The sequence below is a fragment of the Berghia stephanieae genome, chromosome 15 (assembly GCF_034508935.2).
Source record: "Berghia stephanieae isolate SIO BIC M18660-M18661 chromosome 15, UCSD_Bste_1.3, whole genome shotgun sequence".
NCBI classification, from domain to species: Eukaryota; Metazoa; Mollusca; class Gastropoda; order Nudibranchia; family Aeolidiidae; genus Berghia; species Berghia stephanieae.
This window is the reverse complement of record NC_088374.1, coordinates 8,481,653-8,491,652: the sequence shown is the minus strand read 5'-3', so window position 1 is coordinate 8,491,652 and position 10,000 is coordinate 8,481,653. Positions and strand designations below refer to the sequence as shown.

Sequence of the window (10,000 nt, the reverse complement as noted above, 5' to 3'; positions counted from 1 at the left end):
ACTTTGTTGACACTGCGGTTCTTCACAGCCTGTTGTTTCAAATAGTAAAAATGTTTTTAAAATTTTAATAACCTTTTTTTTAAAAAATGTAATAATAATAATAATAATAATAATAATAATAATAATAATAATAATAATAATAATAATAATAATAATAGATCTTTATTGTCCATAAATATGGCAATTTGTCATTTAGTTACACTTGTTATAACGTTATATGATAACTATAACATTGAACAGATATTTCACTCCTACTTATTTTCTCTCTCTCTCTCTCTCTCTCTCTCTCTCTCTCCCTCTCGTTCTTTGATGCGTATACTTTTGCCTTCACCAAGATTTGTGCGTCTCCAAATCTTACCTGGAGTGAGGCAAAGGTAGAAGATGGAAAGAGTGCTGTTGATGCCCTACGCTCTGCCAGGAGCCAAGAGGCATAAGTCATGTAAGTCAAAGGTATACTTTCTTTAGGTTAATAAGAACTTTTGCAAAGGATAGCAAGTGCGGCTATGTGGTCTACAGGTATGACACTCACTCGCTTTCGGATCGGAAGGTCTTGGGTTCGAGCCTCGCTCGGCGCATAGTTGAGTCCTTGGAGAAGGCTCTTTACTCACATTCTCTCACTGTACTGAGGTGTAAAATGAGCAGTCTCTGTCTGAAAAAAAATTGTGTTATCGACTTACAGGCGTCATGTCTCGTCCTACATGTTAAGTGTTGCCGTTGGCCAGGGACCCCTTGTAAAGCGCTTTGAGCAAGTTTAGTGGATATTGCGCTATATAAAAGCTTAATTTAAATTTAAACCCCAAGACCTTCCAATCTGGAGGGGAGTCTCAGACCAGAGGACCACATAGTCATATAAACAGATCCTTATATTTGTTACAGTGAATGACATAATTAGTCGGATGGTGAAAAGGTTTGAACTGAGATATTGCCAAGTTTAGTTAGAAGGTGAATTTTTATCAAAAATGAGTTCTTGTCGTAAACATTATTAAATCAACCCTTTTTGTATATCTTTGGGAAATATCAAAGCTTAATTTCACTTCTAAATAATTTTTACAGAGAGTCAAGTTGAAAAAGTGTGAAATTTGAGAAAAGTTGCTGGATACCTTTCCCATACATCTGACCATAACTTCATGAAAAATCACCCGATTTACTTCAAATAAAGATTAAAATGCTCTGGGGGAGCATATTCTTTCAGAAAATGAAAAAAAAAAAAATAATGCAAATCCAAAATTTTCACCATCTGACTGATTACGTCATGCACTGACACATTTATCTCACCTGTACCAATTGATACTGATCAGGTTTCAGGCCTTGATATGCTCTGGGATCGGGCACCAAGTGCATTTCTTCGATAACCTGTAGGGGGGAAAAAAAGTGGACAAAATTATATTATGTAGGCCTACACAATAAATGAGGAACATGGATAAGAATTAAAGAAGCTGATATACAGATAAGTGATAAGACATGGAACGAGATTAAAAAAGTTAGCTCGGGATAAAGAAGGATGGAAACTGTTTGTCTGTGGCCTATACCCTGACCCAGGGTAAAAAGGCAATGATGATGACGATAGAGAAGGATGGAAACTGTTTGTCTGTGGCCTATACCCTGACCCAGGGTAAAAAGGCAATGATGATGACGATGACATGTTTTACGGTGCTTGCAACACATTTAGGTCATATCAGCACCAGAAAAAAGGAAGAAACTTGGATAGTAAAAATAATCTAGATGTACCATTAAAAGGACTTCAGGAAAAAGTAAGATAAAGGGGAATGGTTCAAATAGGGAACAGATGTAGATTCCAAGAGCACACCTAATTGTCTCATCCTGTCAAAAGCACAGGGCCTCACTAAGAGGAGCACACTCAAATGTTTACAAATCATATATAACACGTGAACAAGACATAATACAGAGAGATGATTGGCCAGGTCAAAAATATCATCTCCCAAAACTATAAATTTGACTGTTTCCCTCCCAGCCAAGGACTCCGACCAGGGTCAGGACAAAACCAAATAATCTCATTCCAAGACGAAGACAGAAAGCAATTGGAAAACAGATATAGGGGGATAGAAGACATAGCAAGTACCTCCGTGCCCACTTTGGGAGGTTGGGAACCCCACTCAGAAATACATGTTAAAAACTACTGTATGGTAGGGGAGACAACTAAGGTTTGCTTCTTTTGTCTGATTTTGATGTTGTAATATTAATTGAGTGGTGGCCCATTAGCTTTGTGTTTTGATTGGAGGATGTGGGTCACGGGGCGGGGGGGGGGGGGGGTAAGAAAAGAGTAAGGAGAGTTTTAAAAAAAATGTTTTGAGATCAAGGGGAGAAGGGAGATGCCGACCTGCTAACTTTTCAAAATGTCAAATAGGGAATTTTGGATTTTTTAAAAATTTACAAGTCGAGCTTTTATTTAGTGCAATATCTACTAAACATGCTTAAAGTGCTTTACAAAAGGTCCCTGACCAACAGCAACAAGTAACATGTAGAACGAGACACGATGCCTGTTATGTGATATTACAATTGTTCTTTCGACAGAAGCATCACTGTTAACAGCCCGGTACTCATTTTAAACCCGACTATAGTAAGAGAATTTGAGTAAAGAGCCCTTTTCCAAGGACTCAACTATGCACTGAGCGAGGCTTGAACCCAGGGCCTTCCGATCCGAAAGTGAGTGTCGTACCACTAGACCACATAGCCGCATAGAGGTAAATAACAATGTCAGATGGATTGGAAGCCTCAACATAAAATTCCCTTTATTCCCCGAGGGGAAATACATCTTTAGGATTTATTCCAAGGAAAGACTGGAATAACCCAGGCGCTAGCTGCAGTGCAGCGCCGCAAAGAGAGCTAGAGCGAGGCGACTTGCTCAAGGCCACACAGTGCGGTGGGTATTTGTACTCTGTACCTTTCGGGTACAAAGCAAAGACCATATCGCTGAGCTATGCTGTCCCACAATTAACTCACTCAACCCTAACACCGACTATATCCGTAGTTTACCCGGGTTACTTTTACCTATAGTGACCTGTACAAAAAGTTCACAAAGCTTTTACCCCATACCTACTCATTACATTTTTATGAGATAAATTTTAGGCGTAATATCAAGGCTGATGTTTTTAATTTTTGCATGTTAATGATCGTTGAATAAAATTATCTATGTAATGTATGTCAATTATTAAGACATTTTTTCCAATTTTGAAAAGTAGCAAAAATCTCTAGGATTGAGTGAACAAAGACAGATTATGTGGATATTTTGGGTTTTCACCTCTGTCAACAAAACACGATGAATAAAACATTAAAAACGAAAGAGAGATAAGAGAATGTCATTGTTATAGAGAATAAACAAAATAATGATGGGACAGGAGATAGGTCACTCCTTAGTATAAAAAAAAAGTAGGCCTTCCAAGCCATGAGGACCAAAAAATCTGGAAATTATCCCAGTTTTTATAATGTGAAACAGACAATAGCAATTGCTTGTTACCCCTTGTTTTCTATCACAGTGTACTTTCTAGCAGATATAGCAGACCCAGTCATTGCTGGGTGGACATGGGGAAGGTTAGAAAAGAAAAAACAAAAACAAATCTCGACTTTATTCAGGATCAAACTCCGACCCATTTGCATGCAAACCGAGTGCTCTACCAACTCAACTATCAAGGTTCCCTATACAATATTTACACCATAATCCCAGTCTTCGTATACTAAATCGTCTCCCCACTTGTTCTTCCGTTTACTTTTTGCTTCTTTGGAACGTTTCATGGTGCCCTGGAACAAATAAAAATTAAAAATTAAAATTCGAATAGCAATAGCAGCCTTCCAGCAGAGAACACAATACAGAGGTTAGAGGCATTTAAGATGTGGATGTATAAAAGAATGTTGAGGCTATCATGGACAGACAAGCATACAAATGAAGAAGTGTTAGAGAAGGTGAGAAAGGGAAGAATGTTGATCAATACTAACAGAAAGAGGCAGCTACGGTTTCTGGGACATGTATGGAGAAGAGAAGGAATAGAAAAGTTGGTAACATCTGGGATGATTGAAGGAAAGAGAGATAGAGGAAGACAAAGAATGACATATCTAAATGAATGGCCAAACGTGACTTTAAAAAGCAACACAGATTTCATCGCACCGCAGAGGATCGTGATTCGTGGAGACAGCTGACCGGCAACGTTCGATGATGATGAATGAGATATTCATTTCCTTCTATTTTTTCTTCCAGTTTCTGACTGAAATTTTTAAATTCATAAAAATAAAAAAAGATCGGCATTGATTAATTAATGATTAATTTAAACGAAAACAACACCAAACGATACGATAGTGATAGGGTCATTGCTCATTGATGATGAAGTGGCGCTTGAATGTGGAATTTCAGCCCTTAGCCTTAGGAGTGCTGGAGTGTTCAGTTGAAGTTTACCTGCCTTAAGTTACCTTATCATATATTCATTCAGGCAGAAGAATGATAGTAGAACTAGAACTGAACTGCTCTGACACTCCACTCACTAAAAATTGCTGCACTGACTGAGAGTGAGTCGAGAGCACTGATGATACTGAATTTCGTTCTGGGTATTAAAGGGTCAGTGTACTGAAACGTGATTGTTGAAAAGAAGGTTAAAGTCCTTCGCTTCTGTATTTACTCCACCCCTGTCTAAAACATTTACCTTTCTTTCGTTTTTCTATGGTGATACGATTTACAGTGGGCTATAGTTGTGACTGATAAGGCAACAGGAGCCTCAATTTTTCATTCATTTCATGATTTCAGGATATATTGCATTACATTAGTAGAAGAAGTTTTCTTGAGGCTTTCGTTCTCCGTGTAGTTCCATTTTCGCATTTATTACGATTTCTTTAATTATCTTGGGGTAGATACCCCCCCCCCCCGACACGTACACACACAAACGTGCGGCTATGTGGTCTTGTGATATGACTCGCTTTCGGATCGGAAGGTCCTGGGTTCGAGCCTCGCGCTCGGCGCATAGTCGAGTCCTTGGAAAAGGTTCTTTACTCACATTCTCTCACCGTACTCAGGTGTAAAATGAGTATATGGCCGTTAACAGCGTTGTCTTTGTCCGAAAAATTGTAATATAGCCTAACAGGCGGCATGTCCCGTCCTACATGTTAAATGTTGCTGTTGACCAGGGACCCCTTGTAAAGCGCTTTGAGCACATTTAGTGGATATCGCGCTATATAAAGCTCAATATTAACGTACAAAAATTCTGTCACCCACACACACACACACACACACACACACATACACATACACACACTCGCGCGCGCAGAGAGAGAGAGAGAGAGAGAGAGAGAGAGAGAGAGAGAGAGAGAGAGAGAGAGAGAGAGAAGGAAAATATGCTCAAAAAATGCATTTTGCATTGCAAAACTGTTGTGATCTAGAGAGAAAAAATATATCTCAATGTTTCCTCTCGGGCCTCGATAGCTCAGTTGGTAGAGCTCTCGCTTCACACATGAAGGGACTGATATCGACCCCGGTAGAAGTGGAGAATTTTTTAAATGTTAAATTAGACCCCATGTCTAGGTACTCAGCAGTGATTGGGTTGCTGAATGTGTTTGGTATGGTGGAAAAATCGTCATAATGAAAGCCGCCATTATACGAATTATCAATGCAGAGATGTTTACTCTCTCTCTCTCTCTCTCTCTCTCTCTCTCTCTCTCTCTCTCTCTCTCCCTCTCTCTCTCTCTCTCTCTCTCTCTCCCTCTCTCTCTCTCTCTCTCTCCATAAATTTCCCAATCCTATATGGACAAAACAAATTATCCCATACTATCTATGACAAGCATTGGTGATAACTGTAAGGATAGATTGGTAGTGGTGGTGGTGGTTGGGGGGGGGGGGGTTGAGACACCACCAACAAACTTGTAGTCAATATTAGACGTATACAGCTTAATTGTTTCACATATTATGTTGTTGTAATACGTAATTTTACAGTACATAAGAAATTGTTATGTCAACTAGTAGTACGTTTCAATATCATTTGGGATAATTATGTGTTGAAATGTCAGAGATACGAATGTCGACACTGTTTGTTATTTATATTTGCTTGGCAACACTTGGGTTCAAAATGGCGACTGGAAAGGTAAACATATGAGAATTGTTATTCAAGTTTGAATACACTTTTAGACTAATTTTATCGATTGTATATCTTCAACACAATGTGTCCACGCAAGATTGTTAAAAATCAAACACATCTAACATTATCAATTGTCTGAATCTGGCATTCGAACGACGAAATTTCGTGTACTTACGAGACTAAACTTTAACTTTATTAATTGGGTTATCAGACCTGCAAATAAGTGCACGTCGCGTTTAATCAATCTACTGAAGACAAAAAAATGAAAGAAAGTTGTTCCATTCAATGTTTTTGATAAAATGTTAATATCTCTGAAAATATTACGGAATAAAATTCACGCATCATTAAAGCCACGCGATCTGACGGGAAAATTGTCATGATTTTCCAATTTTCATCATTGTCATTGTCATAGTCATCAGTTCCTCGTCTCAAGCCTCAAGAGTTAAATAAAAATATTTTCAAATCTTTTTTTCCTCAATAGTAAAAGGAAAAGTATTCATGTAGATAATAAGGAGTTAGTGGAAATTAATAAGAATACGTTTTTTTTAAAAAAAAGATATCATTAACAGTTAAAAAAAATCAAAAAACAAAAAATAAAAAATAAGAAATAAACAAAAAAAACCCAACAACAACAACAAAAAACAGCAAACATGCTAAGGTTTACGATGAGTCAACTAAAATATGCTGAGTGAAATTTTAAGAAAATATTTTCAGTTTTTCAATCCATTTAAAAAGTAGTTTTTTTATATTTTTTTAAAAATATTTATTATTTAAATATTTGTTGTTTTTTATTTTTTTTTTTATTGATATCAAATTGATCTTAAGCATCTATTTTCATCTATCACAGATATTTTGTGAAGGGAAAAGATAAATTTGAAACCAAAACAATGTCTGCGACTTCAAGTCCAACTCGATCAGCGCAGGATGCCGTTGTGGCCGCGTCCTTTGAGAGTCCTGATGTTAAGGAGAGGTAAGCACATTTGTTATTTCGTACATGTTTACATGTGAGGACGTTGATGAATGTCTTTGTACTCTTAAAATGGTAAAGGGTTCATTAAATAATAATGTGAAATTGAATGTAAGCTTCAATTTAATTACAAAAAAAAAAAAAACAGATCAAATGAACATATCGGGTTTCCCCTTTATCAACAAAACAGGATGAATGAAACACTACAGATGAATGAGATAATGTGGTAGTGGTGTAGTTAATCCTTTTTTTGTTGATAAAAGGGAAACCCGAAACATTCATTTGATCTGTTTTTGTAATTAAATTTAAGCTTACATTCAATTTCACATTATTATTTATTTCTTCGAGCTTCGAGCAGCAACATTTACATTAAAGGGTTCATTGCAGGCTGGATTTATAGGGGGAACTGATGAACCTGCATTCTTAAATGATAACTGAACAAATATGTCAATTAAAAAAGCAGTAATAATGTTTTTGGAAATTATCGGCTACTGCATTTCAAAACATTCTGTTCTTTACCCCAAGTAAAAAAAGTTTATTCCCCTCTTCTATATGCTTGTGGAGTAACCTATCACCTAACTTTGTTATTTCAAACACCACAAAAACATCCCGAGACATAGGATATAAAGACATCTACATTTGCAACAATACACTTCAGGTGATTTTCAAATTAAGGAAGAACAAGAGGAAGGAAAAGAAGAAGTTTTCAGTGTGAGAAATTGTGTCCATTTTTCAGTATAATGAATACAAATTCCCCTCAAGTTTGAAATTTGTGGCTATCAAGTCGATTCCTATTTGAACTTTAAAAAAAAAGTTTTTATAAAGCTCAATATCTACTGAACATGTTCAAAGCACTTTACCATGGGTCCCTGGCCAACAGCAACACTTAACATGTAGAACAAGACATGATGCCTGTTAGGAGATATTACATTTTTCTGCAGGCACCAGCCGCAGTGCAGCACTGCAAATTGGACTAGGGTGAGGTGACTTGCTCAAGGCCACACAATGTAGCAGCAGGTGATCGAACTCTGTACCTTTCGGGTATGAAGCAAAGACTGTACCGCTGAGCCACGCTGCTCCCTAAGCTGTATATCATTGGACATTTATTTTATTATTATTTTTTTTTGTTACTTTACATAGAAAACCTGTTGCTGTTGACTCCAAACTGGAAAATCGTCTGACAATCAAAGATCTAGAGCGACTAAGGACCAACTTCATGGTAAGTGACTTCCTTTTTTTAAATATAATAGGAATGCAGTTTTTTTTGTTGATTTTTTTTTCTATTCTATCACTATAAAGATAGTTATTCTTAAATGAGAAAGAAAAGTTGTTGTTGTCCTTCTTCTTCTTCTTCTTCTTCTTCTTCTTCTTCTTCTTCTTCTTCTTCTTCTTCTTCTTCTTCTTCTTCTTCTTCTTCTTCTTCTTCTTCTTCTTCTTCTTCTTCTTCTTCTTCTTCTTCTTCTTCTTCTTCTTCTTCTTTCTTCTTCTTTTTCTTCTTCTTCTTCTTCTTCTCTTCTTCTTCTTCTTCTTCTTCTTCTCTTCTTCTTCTTCTTCTTCTTCTTCTCTTCTTTCTTCTTCTTCTTCTTCTTCTTCTTCTTCTTCTTCTTCTTTTCTTCTTCTTCTTCTTCTTCTCTCTTCTTCTTCTCTTTCTTCTTCTTCTTCTTCTTCTTCTTCTTCTTCTTCTTCTTCTTCTTCTTCTTCTTCTTCTTCTTCTTCTTCTTCTTCTTCTTCTTCTTCTTCTTCTTCTTCTTCTTCTTTCTTCTTCTTCTTCTTTTCTTCTTCTTCTTCTTCTTCTTCTCTTCTTCTTCTTCTTCTTTCTTCTTCTTCTTCTTCTTCTTCTCTTTTCTTTTACTTATTATTATTATTATTATTATTATTATTATTATTATTATTATTATTATTATATATTTTGATCAAATTATTTATTCATTCATTATTGCCAGGTGGAAGGAGATGGGTACGACAATAAACTTAGCCTAACAAAGGACCAGTTTTGTGAAGCCTTGACCTTGCTGTTGAAGAAAGGGACGAGAGAAGAGGTGAGCTAAGTGATCAGGGATCCCAATAGATGGAATGAAATTGACGTCACTCAGTTCTTTGTTATTGTTTTTAAACAGCCATTTTAATGATTTTTTCCTCACTAAATTATATAGATACACATAGTTTTGTGTGTTGGCACATTATATACGACTACAGATATGATTATTTCACTTAAATGCATAGCATCAATAACTAAATTGGTTCATGAGCACTCACCTTTGAATTGGAGGGTCCTGGGTTCGAGTCCTGCTCTGGGTGACACATAGTTGAATCCATGGAAAAGACTCTTTAACTCACTTTCTCTCACCGTACTCAGGTGTAGAACGAGTACCAGGCCATTAACAAGATTATCTCTGTCCAAATAATTATTAAATCTCTTAATAGGTGTCGTGTCTCTTCCTACCTTTTTAGTATTGCTGTTGGCTTGGGAACCATGTAAAGCACTTTGAGCACATTTCATAGATATTCCGCTATATAAAAGCTTAAGTATTTTATTTTAAAAATTCTGTTGAAAATATCAAAGTGACAAATTTGGGAGCAGGCATCGTTGCTCTGTAAAGATCTTTAAAAGTTTGTATGAAACTTTGCCAGACACTGCAAGAAAGAAAAATGAAAGGAAAAAGAAATTCTGGTAGTCTGATTTTTTTGGGATGTTTTCTTTCCTTCGTATTTTTCTTTCTTGCTTTGTCTTGCACTGTTTCATACACACTTCTTCAGTTCCGTATCTTAAGTACCATATTATTTTAAGTTTGCTTGAAAATATCCTCACACAGTACTCGGAATTGTTTGACAAAATCGATGTAACAAGGGAGGGAACTGTGGACTGGGACCGGCTGGCATCCCACATGTTGTTGGAATTCTACGAAAAAGACGACAGGGTCAAATCGACACAGGTTCCACAATGGAAGGATATCAAAGTCCT

General features: G+C 36.6%; 2 protein-coding genes across 2 annotated transcripts in view; one reads left to right on the top strand and one right to left on the bottom strand.

Moving 5' to 3' along the window:
• The window catches only part of LOC144960497 (uncharacterized), a 10,601-nt gene extending 5,870 nt beyond the window's left edge, over window positions 1–4,731 (bottom strand). The window contains exons 1-4 of the mRNA XM_078893660.1: window positions 4,650–4,731; window positions 3,670–3,756; window positions 1,276–1,353; window positions 1–29 (exon numbers count right to left, since the gene is read on the bottom strand). The exon at window positions 1–29 is cut by the window's left edge and continues 98 nt beyond it. Of these exons, the coding sequence (XP_078749786.1) occupies window positions 1–29; window positions 1,276–1,353; window positions 3,670–3,750 (188 nt within the window). The 5' untranslated portion in view covers window positions 3,751–3,756; window positions 4,650–4,731. The remainder of the gene's footprint in view (window positions 30–1,275; window positions 1,354–3,669; window positions 3,757–4,649) is intronic.
• Window positions 4,732–6,013: 1,282 nt separating this feature from the next.
• LOC144960324 (cilia- and flagella-associated protein 337-like) overlaps window positions 6,014–10,000 on the top strand; it is a 50,031-nt gene continuing 46,044 nt past the window's right edge. Inside the window, exons 1-5 of the mRNA XM_078893389.1 lie at window positions 6,014–6,077; window positions 6,919–7,041; window positions 8,179–8,257; window positions 8,982–9,077; window positions 9,852–10,000. The exon at window positions 9,852–10,000 is cut by the window's right edge and continues 6 nt beyond it. Coding sequence (XP_078749515.1) covers window positions 6,959–7,041; window positions 8,179–8,257; window positions 8,982–9,077; window positions 9,852–10,000 — 407 coding nt within the window. The 5' untranslated portion in view covers window positions 6,014–6,077; window positions 6,919–6,958. The remainder of the gene's footprint in view (window positions 6,078–6,918; window positions 7,042–8,178; window positions 8,258–8,981; window positions 9,078–9,851) is intronic.